The sequence below is a fragment of the Prunus avium genome, chromosome 5 (genome assembly GCF_965620075.1).
Source record: "Prunus avium chromosome 5, drPruAviu1.hap1.1, whole genome shotgun sequence".
NCBI classification, from domain to species: Eukaryota; Viridiplantae; Streptophyta; class Magnoliopsida; order Rosales; family Rosaceae; genus Prunus; species Prunus avium.
Genome location: NC_142288.1, coordinates 27,439,728 through 27,457,349, shown reverse-complemented (window position 1 = coordinate 27,457,349; position 17,622 = coordinate 27,439,728). Strand labels below are relative to the sequence as shown.

Genomic DNA, 17,622 nt, shown 5'->3' with positions numbered 1-17,622 from the left:
CAAAACCTCACATTGCATAGGTCATGTCATATTATATGCTTAATTAAATGATTATATATTTATCATTTGCTTCAATTTGAAGTCATCAACCCATAAAATCCTTCTTCTTCAAACTTCACCCAACCCTCCCAAAAACAGAGTGCAGCCATGGAATCTATCAACATCTTCAAAGGCTATGGCAAAGTAATCCCAGACCAACTTGAAGATCAAACTCAAACCTCAAACCCAAAATCCCCCAAACCCCAAAAGCCCATCTTTTCCACTCTCACCATCTCAGCCCTCATCTGCTTGACCTTGGTGATCGGCCTCCTGCTCGCGGCTCTCATCCACGAGTCCAACTCCGAGTCCCCGTCTCTCTCCAACTCCAACTCGGCCGAGTCAGCCATCAAAACCATCTGCAACGTGACTCGGTACCCCAACTCGTGCTTCACCTCCATATCCTCCCTCAACGCCTCTCCAAAGCCCGACCCAGATGCCATTTTCAAGCTTTCTCTCGAAATTTCCATTGCCGAGCTCTCAAACGTCTCGTCGCTGTTGAAGACGATGAACTCCGATCCCGCGACTCGGGACTGCGTGGGTCAGCTCGAGGACGCGCTGAGTCGGCTCAACGACTCGGTTTCGGCGATGGGAGAGAAGGCGTTGTCCCAGGCTAAAGTCAACGACATACAAACGTGGATAAGCAGCGCTGTGACAGATCAAGAGACGTGCTTGGATGGGTTGGAAGAGATGGGATCAACGGCTGTGGATAAAGTGAAGAGCAAGATGAAGAGGTCCATGGAGTACACCAGCAACAGCTTAGCCATTGTGGCTAATTTCAAGGCCATTCTTGACAAATTCCACATACCCCTCCACTAATTATTATTAGATTAATTGAATAAAAGAAAAGAAAAAAATATGCTTTGGGCTTTTTTTCGTTGGGGTTTGACTGTTTTTATGTATAATTTTTGTTCTTGAATTATAAATGGTGTTTGTTTGTTGTTGATGATTTGTGTCCTTCATTGAAAGTTGAAGATTTATGAACAAAATTTAAATAGCCACATCCATCTTCACTTTAAAATAATCTAAATTAGAGAAAGGGGGATTCGAACTCGATGCAGGGAGGGAAGCACATCCGCTTTAGCCAACTTGACTTAGTCCATGTCTGCCACATCCATCTCATCTTGTGATTGGAATTTGTTCAATTTATCTACATTAAGATAAGCATTCAATTTATCTTCATTGATTGCTCCTTGTGCATGAGGAGTGAGGCATTTTAAATTTATTTGGATTTTTATACAAATATCTTATTCTTTCTTTTCTTTTTAATCAAGTTGATTTCTCTCCCTCTTATCTTCTGTTTTAACCTTTTGTGCCAAATTCTAGGGCTCACAAATAGTAGTAGCTAGCAAGTGTCTTTTACTCCCCAAAATGAAACAGGTTCCAAATGAAGCTAATATAATATAGCAATAGCACACAGTATTTTAGCAGACAAACAACCCTGTTGGTTGCTTTCATTTTTCTTCTTCTTGTCTTGGTTTCTATCCTAATCATTGAATGATTGTGTACAAGTAAATCTAAGAAAATCCTTCTGGTCAGTATTGTGCTGCAAATTCCATGTGATTAATGTGGGACCAAATAATTTTTATATATTTAGTTGAAGCAAGATCAAATGATAACTAGCTAGCATTTTAACAATACAGAGAGATGGGAATAGGGTACACTTCAGAAATTTTAAAAAAAAAACATAAATAAAATATATATATCATATTCCTCTGATAAATTAATTAATATCTCTCACTGGTTGGAAAGTCCAACCAAATTAAGACATTTGATTAAAATAGGCAGCCCACAGAGACACACAGAGAGAGAGAGAGAGAGAGAGAGAGAGAGAGAGAGAGGCATTATTAATGTTGGAAAAGTCTTCTAATAAGCTGTTCATCAACCTCAGTGATGTCTGCAGAATCCAGGAGTTGAGATAATCTTTGGCTCAGATCGTCCACCTCTTTATTCAGCCTCCTTATGTAACTGCAAGTTTCTTCCAAAATGCTTGATGCTGATACCTGCATATATATAAGCACCACATTATGATATATATAATTGCTTAATTATAAGCATTAATCAGACAAACATACTTCCGCATAAATAAATAAAAAGAGTAATAATTCTGTTTAAACACAAAATCCATGCATGATTAGTTGAACGAATTCTTGCTGATTGAGGTTTCTACTTCTTATTACTACTACCTAGTATATAAGCTTGTTATGAAGATATTTTGAGGCTAAGCTAGCTTCTTTATATATAGCTCTTGCAGCTTTGAATGACAAAGTTTAATCATCTATATATCAAGCATGAAACTCTGTAGATTATATATGCATCTGGTTTCAACTTTCATTTCACATCAAGCTCTCTTTCCCATGTGTCCTCTAACCATCCATCATGCCATCACCTTCATCATTATGTTAGTGACATGAACTAATATGAGAATTGATAGAGGAGCACAAATTTTATATATATGAAAATTGAAAAACAAAAATAGAATTGTAATGCATAAGCCTAAGCCTAAGCCTATAGGCTATACCGATGCGTTGCGCCTATGATCAAGCTGGGGTAGCAGAGGTTTTAATTTTAAGACGAGCTCCTTAATCTCATCATCTGCGAGTTTAGAAGCTCTTGAGGATGATCTTCTGCTTGACATGGCTGATATGAAGGTGAGAGGAAAGAAAACACTTTGCTTATTTTCCTTCTCGCTATGAAATGTCTAGGGGAGGGGGGGAAGTTCAAGTACGAGGCCAACCCTGCTTAAAAAGAGAGTGGAAATTGAGGCTGAAGACACAAATATTTTTAGTTAGAAAAAGACACCAACGATATTGATATGCTGTTTGGGGTCCCATTTGAACAACATTTTGGCACTACAAGGGCCCTCTTCTTGCAAAATCATTGAAACAGCCAAACACCTTTATCTGGTTCAAATTAGGGCATCACATGTACCCCCATTTGGACACGTGGCCTACTTTAGGTTGCTAATCAGTGTTTATTCTAGATGTTACATGCTACCAAAAAGATACTTTGTCCTTGTTTGATTAAGGACGATGGGGTTTCTTTGTTTGATGCATTGCCTTCTATCTTTAATTCTTTTTTGGTTTTGTTTGGTCTTTTTTTGGAGTCTGTCTTCCTCTCTGTCTACTAAAAACCTCTGTTTAATTTGGTTCATGTTTGAGTCTTCGTCTTTTTAAGTACAAGCGATAGTCTAAAATATAGGGGATGAGGGTTTCTCTCTCACACACATACTATTATGATGCCATGGAATTCAAACATGAGCCCACTAATTTGCAAGTCAATGTCTTTTTTCATTGGGTTAGACCCCGTTGATCATGTTTGAGTCTTTAATGTGAACAAATTTGTAAAAAAGAATTGTGGGAGACAAATCAGAAAAATATTTTAATGAGCGAGTTGGTTAAACATCACAATTTTGTGATGCTCTCCATGCTTTTATTTCAAGAAAAACAAAAAAAATGGAAAAATAAATAAGGTCGTGACATGATCTTGTCCTAACCACATATTGGACAAAAACATTATGTCGAGTCTTATATTAGTTGGGAGACCGATAACTTTAACTCACAAAGTAGAGTGTTAGCCCCCACTCTTGCTAGAAAATAACTAATAAGAAAGCAAAGTTTGGTGGACATTACATAATTAATGTAAGAGAAGCACCTAGATATATAAACTCCCTGATGAACGTGAGTCTTATAGCTTCAGTGATAGAACATTTTACTTACACATTTAAGTAAGAATTCGAATACTTAGCTCCTCTTTTTTGAATAAAAAAGAAGATATAAGATTAGATTGCAGTATTTTAATTAAATTATACATAATTGAAGATTCAAATTAATAATAATGTCATGTAGAAACATGAATCAACACTTATCCTAATAGCTGAATTATTGTCATTAAATGCCATAGACTTATCAAACACAAACAAAATATTGTAGCAATGTAGTTCAATAGTCTCAAATAAACCTATATGATTCACTTTGATTTCTTTATTTTATAATTGAAATGAGAACTATGTGTCTTTTAACTTAGGAACAATCACATCAACTCGATCTGATGTCCAATCGCAATCTTGCCCATTTTACGTTTGAAAAAATGTCAATAAACAGAGCTCAATACTCATACGCTTAATAATGCAGGAACATATACTATTAACCATTTGAGTTACAACCTTACAATATTTCAAGTTGTCCTCGAGACAGCCTTACTTCTAACATTATGCACAAACCAAACCAATGATTTCAAAGCAGTAATAGTTACAATTTGAAGGGTGACTTGCTGCAGGAATTGGATTATATTTGGAAGGAGGTTTGATGTCTTTTTTTAGGTCGGTGTGGAAATTGAGCAAAATGTGAAGTGAAGTGAGAAAAGAAGAAGATGGTTGATGTGACAATGCATGCACAAGTGGGTGAATGACTGAACTAAACAGACATGCGTATGAAGGCGCCACCTGAGGTGGTGAGGAGTTTGCTTGGACAAAGCCAATAAATGGCTCTTTGGCCTTATTTACCAACCCCCTCTCCCTCAATTTGGCCCCTAAATTTCCGGTACCCCAACTCAGGACACTGTCCCAGAATCACATCCGCTGCACCTGCCACGTGGCACCTTGTGATGTGAACATGTTCTTAATAAAGTCACTGAGTCACTGAGTCACTGAGTCATGAGTCTCTCTCTGGACCCCTCTTCTTGAAGGTTTTGTTGCCTTTATCCTATGCATTGTACATGCCAGGGCCAACATGCATCGATTAGTTAATTTGTAGCCTGCAGAAGATACAATGCAATCGAATGTCCTTCAAGCTAGGGCAGTAAAACCCACTATTGGACTAGGTAATTGATGAAAACCATGAGCTAACTAAATTCCTATTCTTACTCGTTAAGTTAGTCTTATTTTAATCGATAACATGTTATTATGTTTTGTTGAGGACAATGATATATAGTGACACATTTTCGATGGCATATATATCGACAACCATTTCGTAGGTGGACGATTATAGATATACCCTTTTAATAATTTCTTAGTACATTTACTAATTAACAATCCTGTCTATTACAGCCTGAAATTTCATCTTCAAAGCTTGAGAACACTTCAGATTCACCCTCTATAATCATCAAGTTAACCCGCCTCCTATGACAGATCGTTTTCTTGTCTGACCTATTTATACGCATATGACTATGCCCCAATAATCCCAGCAATATAAATGCTCAAAAACTGTGGTCCATCCACTGCACTGTACTGTATGCTACATGGTCTTCTACAGCTCAGGCAAAAGTACTTTTGGAGACCTACCACTAGTCTACTAGGGGTCATTAGCTTCTGTGTAAAGCTTGAGATTCCAGAAAGAGTTGCATATGCAAAAACACACATGCATGCCACCATGCCAGAAAAAAAAAAACGTACATCTTGTATGTTTTTGTAAAGATTTGGTGTAAATGGCATGGCCACAGACTTTATATCTTTGCTAGATTCTATTTTTGGTTTTTATTCATATGATCTCAGAAACTTGAGAGCTGTTTAAAACGTGCAAATGAGCCTGCAGGATTCAATTGATAGCATTGTTAGTGGAAGTGGTTAAAGATTGATTCAATTTGATATAGTTTAGATTTACTCAAATAATTAATGTGCTAGTACTTTGTACTGGTATACTTATCTAATCTAAACAAGAAGTGTCTCTTTCTAAGTAACACAACTTGAACTTGATGATAAAGTCAGCATGTGCCCAAATTTTTTCATACGAAATGAGTGGTTGGTACCGAATTACCAATCTATTTTGTCCAAGTTCATGATTGTTGACAAAATATCAAGAGTGTACGTACCGATACTGTAGATTGGTAGCCGTAGGTAGCCAGATAGTAGCCTAGTAGCTAGGTTCTAGCTTAGCCCCCCGGTGTAGGGAACAGCAGAAGGTACGTTCATTGCCTTCACTAAATGCCTATATTTTTCTGTGTCTGGGAAATGCCAACAGCCTTCACCTTGCAACCCATATGCTTGCTACACTATGTTATGTCAAGTTACCTTCAACTCCATCTTTGTCGTTGAGTGGGAGTTAAATTTCCAATTTTGAATCCATGCAGGGAAAAAGAAAAAGATAAAGGATGACATAACAAGAGGTCATCAAGAAAGATGATCAAGATATCCTCCCACTAAAACCCCCAAAAAGAAGCAAAAAATACACATCACTCTTCACAACATGATTGCAATGAAATTGCATGAGAATGGCATTACAATTCACTCTCTAATTATCTGTGAAGCCATTTTGAAAAGAGTTCAACTTGAAAGCTTCACCATGTTAAGACTGAGAGAAAATAAAATAATCCCCTCGCCATCTCTCACATTCAAACTGAGTTCTCTAACTCGTATAAAAAGTAAATTTTGTTTGATGGCCTCAACCCACCAGATTCAAGCATGCCATAAACAACTATCATCATTCCAACATTACACAGATGTTAAGAGGATCCATTTGAATTAACAATAATCAAAGGGAACAATTTTCTCAAGCTGCAACTACAATGAACTGAACTATCTTCCCACAGTAAAAAAAAAGGCAAACATTTTCCCTTTATTGTGTGTTTTTTTTATAAATTTAAAAAAAAAATTAAATGGGTCAATCCAAGGGATCCTAAATCATGTACAACACAACACTTGGGAGCCCTCAACTGGTAAAGACTCTACTCTTCACAATCTTTTCTACGTCTGGTACATTCAAATGTCTAATCCCATTCTCCTTCATCCATTTCTCACCCCCTGCCAAACTGTTTTGAAGTTTCTCTTCTTCCATCTTCAACAACTTTAAGCCCTCACTTACTCTGGGGAAAAAGCCCTCAGGTCTCAAACACCAAGCTCCAAATGCCCCAAATAAAACCTCCAAATCACTGCCAAACCTCTCAACTCCGCCATCATAAAACTTCACATTGCTCATTAGAATACCATTGAAAAATGAGCGATCTATCCCAGCTGCCAAACTTCTCCACACCCCAACAAAGTCTATCCCGTTCAAACCATTTTCTACGACTGACATTTTACCCTGCAAATAATCTAGAGCACCAACTAAAAATTTGGACACTGTCCAACCGTCCTCACTCTTTTCCCGCCACTGCCTCCTGTTCTTCATATAATCTCGACATTGAGCATCAAATCCCCTCAATATAACAACAGACAATTTTTCAGCCCATTCTATTCTAAACTCCTCCAACTTTACAATCTCCTCATAGAAAATACCACTTTCAAGACCTTCCACTGGTTCTACATTACCATTTTGATCACCAACTGATATTCCCAGCTGATCACTTTGACCTGACCATATCTCAAGGAAAAAGACGTCCTCACACCATTCCTTTAAAACGGATTCGAAGTAGTGAGCAGCATTAATGGAGTTTGCAACTTTAACTAGGGCATCATCATCCGTCAAGGCAGTCAAACCTTCAGCTTCTTGGCACCTGATGAGTAAGCAGTCCAAGAATTTTTGTATAATAGGTACCGCAGCTAACCTGAGAAACCTGGACCTCATAGAGATGCTAGGCAATGATCGACAACGATCAACCACAGATGATAGACAACGAAGATAGGCACTGCAAACTGCAGGAGCTTTGTAATCTTCAGTAGCAGAAAAAAGAACTGCTCCTTGGACTTTCATGGTCCAATTTCTCTCATCACTAGTGTCAGGTTTCAACTTTTCTAGTATATCACTTAATTCTATCTCTGCCCATAAATCAAGCCAATCTGGTCGATCACAGAAAACAGATAGAGAAGAAACCTTTGAGAAGTTCCCATCATCCTGAAGCGAAAGCAAGATTCCAGAATGTTCTATCAGAGACTTGATTTGTTTATCAAACGATATCATCAAGTCAACAAGATGAAGCCAGGATATTCTAGCCTGTGACTGAGTACCCGTTACGCTATCTTCATCCGGTTGTCCAGCATATTTTGGGAATATCTCTTTTGCCAAGTATGTTGATAAGGAAGATACCATTGCTGAAATCCATTCTTCTCTGCAACTGTACCCTGTTAACATTGCTTCATCAACCAGAGGTTGCAATAACTCATCCATAGAGTCAACATAATCCCTGGTGATCTTGTAGACAAGAGCAAATATAAATTCTGGCTTATCAACCCATTTTGTGAAATGGCGTTGGGATGCCAATGATATAGGATTCACAAGCTCTTCAATCACCCAAAGTGGCTGGTGCAGAGCAAGTTCCCGACTATAGCCCTCTAGTTGACGTGATTTTCTTCGTCTCTGCAACTCCTGTAAGCTGCACAAGGCAAAAAAGTTTTCGCAGTACTGGTCTTTGAGGTCTCCTTGCATTGTGAAAAGAGGATTCAGAACTTCAGTTGATCTCCCTGTATCTGGAGTTGAGGAAGTCAAAATGGCAAGAGGCGGTGGCCATCCAAGGGAAGTAAGGAGGGCCCGGTGATCTGCTATAGCATGGGGTCTTAAAATGGCCAGAGCTCGATCTACCCTGTGATCAACTGCTGACACAAGATGTGCCCATTGAGGGTGTGTCTTTGTAACTGAAGTTAAAATATCTTCTATCAGTTTAAGTGTTTTAATAGCAACCAGACGCATTTCCTGCAGAGGAAAAGAAAAAGGCGAATTAGGCATAAGAAATATTGATTTCAGGAACTGTAATCCCTACATTATTTTGTTTTCACAAACAACAGGACTGGTGCTCACTTCTGAATTCTGTTTCGACAAATGCTTCCATGAGTTTTTCTTCATGGTAGAAGATACTGCATCTTCAATATCACCAATCATAGTTTGAAGCTTCAATGCTGTCTCTGAAAGATGAAAATAAAAGACCCAGAAAGAGACAGTTTGATTTCAAAATAACAGATAGTAGTATGCTTTGCAGCAGCTAATAACTGTAACAAAGAAAAATGTAGCACAGGCGTATAAAACAGGGAAGAAAGAGGCCAAGCGAGTGCACCCAAATACACAGTATGAAAATTGCAGTAACTCAGAAGTAAAAGGACAACTTCACATCAACAAAAAATCTCTCAAAAATGTGAAAAGTAAATCTGCCTGGATGATTTAAAAAATTCAAAATAGTTAATTTAAGCATTATTAACAAAGCCTTAATATTTCAACTAATTAAGAAGATAAGATTGTACTGGTTGGAGCTTAATCGCATGCTGTCCATATTTCAACTAAAAATTATTTGATTGGGAACCATGAAGAACTGGGATTCTCCCATCTTGTAGTGTCGGAAAAAAACATTTTCATCTTCATGGTTCAACATTAGCCATCTCTTACTGCCTAAACCGCATTTAGAACAGTGGAGGCATTCACGATACATACAACTGCATTAACACAAGAATACAGAGCAAAATGGACAACTTATCAAGAATTCAAGATCAGTAATTTTCAAGATAGAGGACAAATTGGTTGGGCTAAGTAGATTGAATTTCTTATTCATCTCATTCTCTACTTGCACAAATAATTGAAGCATCAATGTAGTATTTCATAGTCGATGTTACTATTATCCAGGGAATGAGGAACAATCCTTCAATTATTCTTTTGTGGTGTCTTTCCAAACAAAATGAGCTAATCGTAAAACAAAGACAATCCAAAAAATTATAGCTTTCAGCTAAAACTAGTTCCTTGAATTTATTCATTCACTTTTATTATTGGCCAAGAAACGCACCTGCGTATGTTCGAACCGACTCAACCCTCGCCACTTCCTTCGCCAATGCCGGCAGCTCCTCCCCCAAAATCTGCTCGGCTCTCTCCTTTCCTTCTCCATCTACAAACAAAAAGTTCCAAAATTTAACAGAGAGAAACGAAATTTAACCCAAAATCGAAAATCTAAATGAGAATTGCACACTTCTCAATAGCAGCACACAGAAAACCTGAACTGCGAGACCGAGTGGAGGATCCGAGACCCGTCAATTGGGCATTGATGTCGCCTAAGACGCCGTGGACCCGATCGGAGAACGAAGCGTAAGCTAGATGTGAGGACCCGAGGCTCCGGTTGAGGTCGATTAGGGTTCGATCCAAGTCGCCGCACTGGGTTTGGAGCTCCGACAGGAGAGTCGGAGCCCCGTTCAAATTGTCATTGGTCCGGAACTTTTCGTTGAGGAAGGAGACGATCGAGGGCGAGAGGTCGGAGGCTGGAGGTAGCGCGGATTCCATGGTTTCAAGCCATTTCGGTTCGGTGGTGCGAGTGGGAAATTTGAATGGGGTGCGAGGGTATTTTAGGGTTTTTAACGGGAATTTCTGCGACTAAAAGCTGTGCTGCCTAATGTGCTTTGCTTTCGTTGAGAGGCAGAGACTGAAATTTGACTCCCACCAAATACCGTTATTGATTGCGCGGGTCCACCCGTGGACTTAATTATTCTTGAGCTTGGTCTGGGCTTAGGCTTTAAAAGAACATTGTGAATGAGCTTCAAATGGGCCCATTACAAGTACATTATCTTTGTTCTCACGAACATTGGACTATTGAAATGGACCCAATACCTCAATCCAGTCCAAAAGATACTTTTCAAAGAACTTCTTAAGAGTTGTTATTATCTGCACTCCTCGTATATATTTGGAGGCATGGACAGAGTCGTTTTATGGTGATAGTGCCATATATGGATGATAGACATAGACTTTCATATTAGTCACATGATTCATCTGAATAGTAACTTCACTTAAGTTTAATGAAATGATCTTGTGGCTAATATGAAGATTCATATGAGGGGTCCGACAGAGATGAATCATATAGGTATGATTAACCAGGTCTATACAGCCCACTCGAGTCTACCCATAGCACTACTTCACGCGTAAACCCTTCGGTAACCAACATCAATTCCATTTTTTTAACCTAGGATCTTTCATTTTAAGTTGGTATCTTTTGTCATTTTGTGTTTCTAAAGTGATAGCACTGAATATTACTAATTGATTGCATTAAAAACGTTTGGGCCTTGAGGTGGTCCAAAAGCGTGCCATTGGGGTGCAAGGAAGGAGGAGAGAAAAACAAGATGGGTGGTAGTTTGATTTAGTTGATCATCTCTCTCATTCATGCATTGCGTCATATCAATTTTAAACAGTTATCCCAACTTTTGATTGCCTCCCTTTATACATAGTGCAGATAAAACCAACCCACAATGGCAAACGCACCTACATTTTGGCCACAATGTTAGGCTTTTACACTTTGGACCACTTGAAACATGTCAATGAAACACATGAAAGGCTAAAACACACTTTTTAGGCTAATAGTAATGCAACCCACAAAAGAATAGGAAATTGCATTTGCGACCAAGTGTTGATTGGGTTTTGATCGCGTGTTGCGTGTGGGAGAGGAACAACTTGCACTTGTGAAACGTTTGATTTAAGAACTGGGTTTGGATGGGATCTTGTGGATTGCCAAAATGTGACAATGATTGAAACCTAAGAAATTGACATCTTGCAGATGGGATTGTTTTAGTTGATTGAGCCTTTTTCTTTCTAAATTCCCTTTTGATCTTTTTCCTTTTTAGTTCTTTTTGGTGAGCAGCAAAGGAAAGGATCCCAGCAGTAAAACTCTGCAGCACTCAAACCGCTACTTTTCTTAACACAAGATCATAACAGTACACTCTCTAGCTGTAACACACAGTTTCTTCCACCTGCACCTCAAAATGTTTCTCTTTGTTTTTCCATTTTCAATAAATTTTCATAGAAAGTAAAAAGTTCAAGGTCCTGTTTTGCTTTCCTTTTCTGGGGTTTTTTGAAAACCACCCAACAATGTCCATGTTCTCTAAAAATAGCTCATGGAATTTGATGATATCAGCAGAAAGAAAGAAAGAAACAGCCATTTTATTACCGATGGTAAATTTACCAAACTCCACATGCACAGCCTCACAAGGAAAAAAGAAAAGGAAAAAGAAAAAGAAAGCAGTAAAAGCAGATGCCAGTAAGTACAAAAATGAATTGAAGTCTGTCGTCTTCTTTCATCATCATCATCTTCTTCTTCTTTTCCTCTGCATTTTGATAGGTGGAAAACAGAGCAGGCAGTGAGTTTAATGAGGCAAACGCGCTGTCCACGTGAGCACTGAAAACAGAGGTCCTCGTGGGGTCCCTGGCACAAACCCAGCAGCTCAGTCAGAATCCGTTTCCCACATTAAGGTACATTTTTTTGTACTTTTATTATCTTTTATTTTCTGGTGGATTGCCTCCAACAAAGATTTTTTTTTTCATTTTTTTTCTTCTGCAGCTAAAAGTACCGTCTTGCAGAGAGCCAGGCAGCCTACATGGAATTTTTATGCTTTTTCGGCGGTAACGTAGTACAGTAAAAGAATATGACCATGTGGCCTGTAAAACCTGTAACTGTCTGATAAAAAGGTAAACAAAAACAACCCAATTAAAAAATACAAGAAAAAGAGAGAATATTTACAGGCCTAATCAATGTCTTCTGAATGATATCTAAGTACTAGATTTTTTTAGACTTAAAAATAACCCAAAAAAGAATACAGGTCTGCTGAATGATTGCAGACTTCACATATTGTAAAAAATAATTTCTTTGTGCCTCTCTGTTTTTCTATATACTTACTTCTGTTCAGAAACTTTCACTGGCTGTCTGTCTGTCTCTCCTCTCTCTCTCTCTCTCTCTCTCTCTCTCTCTCTCTCTCTCAAGAAGAGCAATAGAAAATCTGGGGAGACTAGAACAGAATTTAAGAATTCGAACTGTCTAAGTTAACAAATATCCAATTTCATGTTCTGATAAAAATTGGCTGGAAATTCTATAAATAAGGCAAAAAATAAAAAAAATAAAAAATCTCAAACCACTGATCCGGGACTAAAAGGATCAATTCAATTATATCCAGAGGAACAGCTGAGATTACAGATATGGTATTTCACCTTTACTTCCTAAACAAACAGACAGGGACAAATAGAGTGCTGAATCTCACTTTTTCGTCGGTAATCACAGGAAAAAAGAAACCCCTGTAAATACCAACAAAAACCAGTCACGAAAGCCATTCCCCCAAGTCACAAAAACCAGGTTTCATACATACAGCTTTTCAGGAGCAACAACTGTCATAGCTGAAGAAAACATGTCTAAGAAACATACATGTATCTGTCAATGCCATTGCCTATGACGTATGGATCAATAACAACAAAAGTCACTTACCACAGCTTTTCTGGACACATTCAAGTAAGCCTCATCATCTCTTTCAATGCACAAGCGGTTGCTACATCAGCAATGTATTTGAATTACTCTTACTCATTTTGTGTTTCCAAATTTATGATTTCAAAACACCCCTCCTTTCGTGAACATTCGTAGAATCGAGCCACCTCCTCACTCCAGAATCTGCTATTCAATTGCAAACACATAAGAGAAACCCTAGCACCCTCCTCATTTCCTTGTCTCATCAAGTTCATTAAGAAAGAAAATTAAAACTTTACCAAATAAAACGAAATACCATATACGACATCAGATTTGTATAGAAGATAGTTCACGAAAGCAATGTATCGTCATTTTTGGTAAAGAACAAGAAAAGAGAAAACCCTAAAAAATACACTGATGCAGTGGCAAGCAGCTGCATCAAGAAAATTAAGAGCCTATTTAATCACAATAGATGGGATGCATAGATGCCTGGCCTCTTTCTTTTTCACTGACTAGATAACTATGACTAGCCTCATAGCAAAAGATAAATGACTTTCACAAAGATTATAATACAGTTGTAGCCTAACCAAACGGTAATGCGAAGGGTTATGCAGGGGAAAATAACGGGTGCGACAAGAAAATGGGTATGTTTATTATGCTCATGAAATAACAATAAGATGGAATGCACAGCAGAATCATCAAGAAAACAAAAGGAAAATATGAAGAACAAAATAACAAAACCACAAGAAATTATTCTTATCCAAGAGTATCATGAATCTTTCAAAACTCAGCTTATACTCAAAAAATGAACATGCATAAAATAACCAAACATATATAGTTCCTGGTGGCTGTATCACAGAACCTCAAATGAGAGAACATGCTCTATGTAGGAAACGATCAGGATAATAAAGAGGAAAACCGGACGTACATGTCCCACCTGTGGTTGAAAAACTATCTAACTTGATCTGAGGCAGAACATATTGACAGTAAATTTCGCCATGTAGTTGCTCTCTGATAGGCCATTAATTTCAAGACCATGTTCTCTGAAAACCAGTCATATATGAGGCTTAAAACCCATTATTTCAACCCCAGGAGTGCCATGAGGCCTTGAAAATAATGCCAGGTTTTCGTTAGATCACACTGAATGACCAAAGGCATGGTCAGTGGAGTCCAGCCTGCACTTTAGCTCATGACCATTCCAACTCGATAAACCAGATCTTAAAGATGGATTACTAGATAATATAACAACTACATTTCCTTTTTGTTTTTGTACGCTTTATCATATGTATTTTCATCTGACCATATTGTTCTGTTTATGTCTCTACATAGTGTATAATTTGATCAGCATGAAAAGGCAAAGGCTAAATATCTTTCTCAAGAAAAATATACATAAAAGTTAGTTTATGGATAAATATATATGGTAGTTCCAAAATGATAGAATATATTGTCATTACAGATCTTTTCTCTAACTATTGATCAGTGTTGATCCTATATATTATACCTTTTGCCAGCTAACAGGCCTCAAAGAGAGTGAAATTTTCCACAAATCATTCAACTTTAGTAATAAAACTGAGCAGCCAAAGTGCTATAAACATTTATACTTTACAATTGCAGTTCTAGAGGAGAAAGAAAGAAAGAAATCAAGTTCACAAGAAAAAAAGAAAAGAGAGGGGAAATTCAAGTTAAAGTTCTTCAACCAGATCAAAAGAAATACCAACCACCTAAATTATAGTTTAGGGTCCATTCAGATTGTGCAACACCAGTGTGTAAAAAAACATATAGAATCAAGAGAGGATAATAAATGTAGAGCAGAAACAGAAGTCAATTTTCTTTTCTTTTTTGAGAACTTGAGATATAATTTCTTGAGAAATAAAGGAAACGAAAAACTTGAACCATTACACAATTCTGCAATGCTTCAATAAAACTTATGAAAATAGTCATCACAACCTAAAACATGTACCAGTACTTCAGTTTATTCACCTTTGCCCGTTCTACATGATGCCAACCTTTCAGAAGCTCAAAAGTTACCAAAGGGGGAAAAAAGACGCAACGCAATAAAGTTCAAAAGAAGAAAAAAAAAGGAAAAACAACTCTTCAGGCCTCCTTCTGTGAATGTATCTATGACTCTAAATAAAAACCTGAATTTCCCCAAAAAAGGAGGGCAGAGATTACCCACGAGCCGGAACCCCATCTCCTTGAAAAGCGAAGATTGCAAATTCCACCCAGGATTCCACACAGCACACATGGTGTCACTGAAACTGGACATCTTAGCATCCCATCACCGCACAATTATACACAAAGCTGCCAGACGGTTTTCTGGCAAGTAAGTCCCATTGTGGTGAGCTTCCATCAGGGACCCAAGAATTAAGTTCAATTGTCCCTCCTCCTAATGCCCTAGGTCCACCAATCACAATTAACCGATCTCCACATGCCCTAAATGCTAATCCCCAACCATTCATCGAGACAGCCCGCTCAGGTAATCTCCCAACAGCCACCCACACGTTCTTCTCCTTATCGTATCTCCTCACCTCCTTTTCTGCATAATCTGCAGCATACAATATGTTATTTACAACTGCAAGCAGAGGAGGTGCCTCAGCTGCAGCAGGAGCCTCAGCTGCCCCAGCTCCTCCATTTCGTCCAGGGAACATGTTTGGTATCTCAGTCCAGGTCCTCTTCTCCAAATCGTACACCTCTCCGCCTGTTAGTTGCTTTGGATCGCCCACTCCTATCCCACCAATGACATAAAACTTCCCATCCATAAATACCCCAGAACACATTTTTCTAGGTTTATTCATGCTTGGAAGAGTCAGCCAAGTTCCTCTTTCTGAATTATACAGCTCAGCAGAGTTCAAGATATTGCCACGTGGATCGCAACCACCAGCTAGAATTGCAATTTCCCCACGGCTAGCAGAACCGAACAAGCATCTAGGTGTATTCATCTCAGTGCCGGATGACCACGTGTTGGTCAAAATGCTGTATCTATAAATAACATGGGACGTTATTTCCTTTCCAAAAACAAGAAGTTCAGTACCAACGGCCAACGACTCCTTGTCAGAACACATGAAACAATCATTTGACGTCATTCTAGGCAAATGCATCCAACGTCTGCGATCGGGATCAAATGCCTCCCATTCAAGGAGGTTGCAAGAGAAGTAAACCCAATGTTCTACAATATCCATTTTCCGCCTCAGTGTGTACAGCTCCCCACCCCGAATTAGAGAGCGGAAGTTTTTATTCAATGAGGCAATTGAGCCATAATCAGACCTCGAGCAGCGAAGGAGACAGCTTATTGAGTTATCCCGACCAAGTTGGCTGATTAGTGAACTTGAATCAGAATTTCCACCTTCATGATGCTGGTCATTTGACTGGTCCTTGGCAGGGGAGAGAGAAAGGCCATTAAGATCCATAACTGCTTCACCTCCTAGAACGGCATCTGATAGCTTGCATGCCTTCCTCAATGTGAGTTCTTCCCCGTCTGCAAGGGGGCGCTTATTGTTTGAGAGCTCCATAACACGGTGAGTATTGTAAATCCATTTGCTCTCCTGCTCGCATGAGCTCGGCAACTCCCTAGACACAAGATAGGAAGGACCCTCCAACATGTTGTTGGAATTCTCCAATTTGACCAGCTGGAAAGAAACCCTTCCTTTGTTACCCATGAAAACAAAATCAATGAGTAAACAAAACGAAATTCTACGCCTTAATTACTCCATATGCAAAAGCAATTATGAGCTAGGTATCTGCCAAACAGACAATCCTTGAATTAAATCAAGATATCACTAATACTGATTTCACATAGAAAATATCATACAACATAACAGAGAAAATTCCATTAGTTATATGTGTGTGTGGGGGGCGTTAACGCAAATCCCAGAAAAATCTCCTATATAGAAAAGCACATGCAGCAATGCATTTTAGATCAAGATCATATCTTTATGTATCAAGTATTCATTACTCATTGATAACAAGTAAAACGGCTAAAATTTGAGTGAGAAACATAAACTTGCATGCATATATCCAATCCATTGCCAAAGATGAAAATTGCCCAAATCAGATCTCTGGATTCAGACCAACATAGAAAAATCCAGAAAAAGAAAAAGGAAAAGATAATCAATTGAAAACTGATTATCCACATCCCAGACAGTAATCAAAATGTTAATGCAGCAACTAAATCCAAATACGAACAACTGTTCTCTAACAAAGAAAAACAACGAAAGAGATCCATTCCCAATTCCCCGTCAATAGCAAATAACCCATGAGCTCTTCTTCTCTCTTCCTTACCAGGAATTGAAGAAATGGTAGCTCCCCAAACAAAACGAAAAAGCTAAACCATGGCAAAAATGAACCAGAAAACTTCAGAGAAACATGAACACAAAGTAAAAGCTTACGAATTTGATAAGAAGAAGACGGTGAGTATGACCCCAGCTCCTCTTCCTCTTCCTCTCCTTCTCTCTCTTGCTCTAGATTCTCTCTCTCTCTCTCTCTTTTGCTTCTGGTTATATTCGCTGTGTGGAGAGAGTAATGTATTAAATA

The 17,622-nt window shown here is 38.4% G+C and overlaps 4 protein-coding genes across 15 annotated transcripts; 1 reads left to right on the top strand and 3 right to left on the bottom strand.

Moving 5' to 3' along the window:
- Window positions 1-6: 6 nt before the first annotated feature.
- LOC110762335 (Plant invertase/pectin methylesterase inhibitor superfamily protein) lies at window positions 7-980 on the top strand. Its single transcript, XM_021964955.2, has one exon. It carries the CDS (start codon window positions 148-150, stop codon window positions 853-855), a length of 708 nt encoding a protein of 235 aa, XP_021820647.1. The 5' UTR covers window positions 7-147; the 3' UTR covers window positions 856-980.
- A 619-nt stretch (window positions 981-1,599) lies between these two features.
- On the bottom strand, window positions 1,600-2,775 carry LOC110762373 (transcription factor PRE6-like). The gene is made up of 2 exons (XM_021965009.2): window positions 2,558-2,775; window positions 1,600-2,039 (listed from the first exon to the last, which is right to left on the bottom strand). The coding sequence occupies exons 1-2, from the start codon at window positions 2,672-2,674 to the stop codon at window positions 1,884-1,886; spliced, it is 273 nt and encodes a 90-aa protein (XP_021820701.2). The 5' UTR covers window positions 2,675-2,775; the 3' UTR covers window positions 1,600-1,883.
- A 3,699-nt stretch (window positions 2,776-6,474) lies between these two features.
- On the bottom strand, window positions 6,475-10,314 carry MAG2 (RINT-1 / TIP-1 family). The gene is made up of 4 exons (XM_021964933.2): window positions 9,878-10,314; window positions 9,673-9,771; window positions 8,703-8,806; window positions 6,475-8,597 (listed from the first exon to the last, which is right to left on the bottom strand). Exons 1-4 carry the CDS (start codon window positions 10,158-10,160, stop codon window positions 6,681-6,683), a joined length of 2,403 nt encoding a protein of 800 aa, XP_021820625.1. The 5' UTR covers window positions 10,161-10,314; the 3' UTR covers window positions 6,475-6,680.
- A 1,470-nt stretch (window positions 10,315-11,784) lies between these two features.
- Window positions 11,785-17,622, bottom strand: LOC110762331 (Galactose oxidase/kelch repeat superfamily protein). Of its 12 annotated transcripts, XR_015835964.1 has the most exons (6): window positions 17,478-17,621; window positions 15,265-16,829; window positions 14,021-14,135; window positions 13,117-13,296; window positions 12,846-12,929; window positions 11,785-12,066 (listed from the first exon to the last, which is right to left on the bottom strand). XR_015835964.1 is itself a non-coding variant. In XM_088253403.1 (2 exons), exon 2 carries the CDS (start codon window positions 16,689-16,691, stop codon window positions 15,360-15,362), a length of 1,332 nt encoding a protein of 443 aa, XP_088109529.1. In that variant the 5' UTR covers window positions 16,692-16,735; window positions 17,478-17,622; the 3' UTR covers window positions 14,910-15,359. The 12 variants fall into 12 exon arrangements, 4 of the variants coding, with proteins under 4 accessions (XP_088109529.1, XP_021820640.1, XP_021820639.1 ...); XR_002527532.2 differs by having other exon boundaries at window positions 12,846-13,296; XR_002527528.2 differs by having other exon boundaries at window positions 11,785-12,929.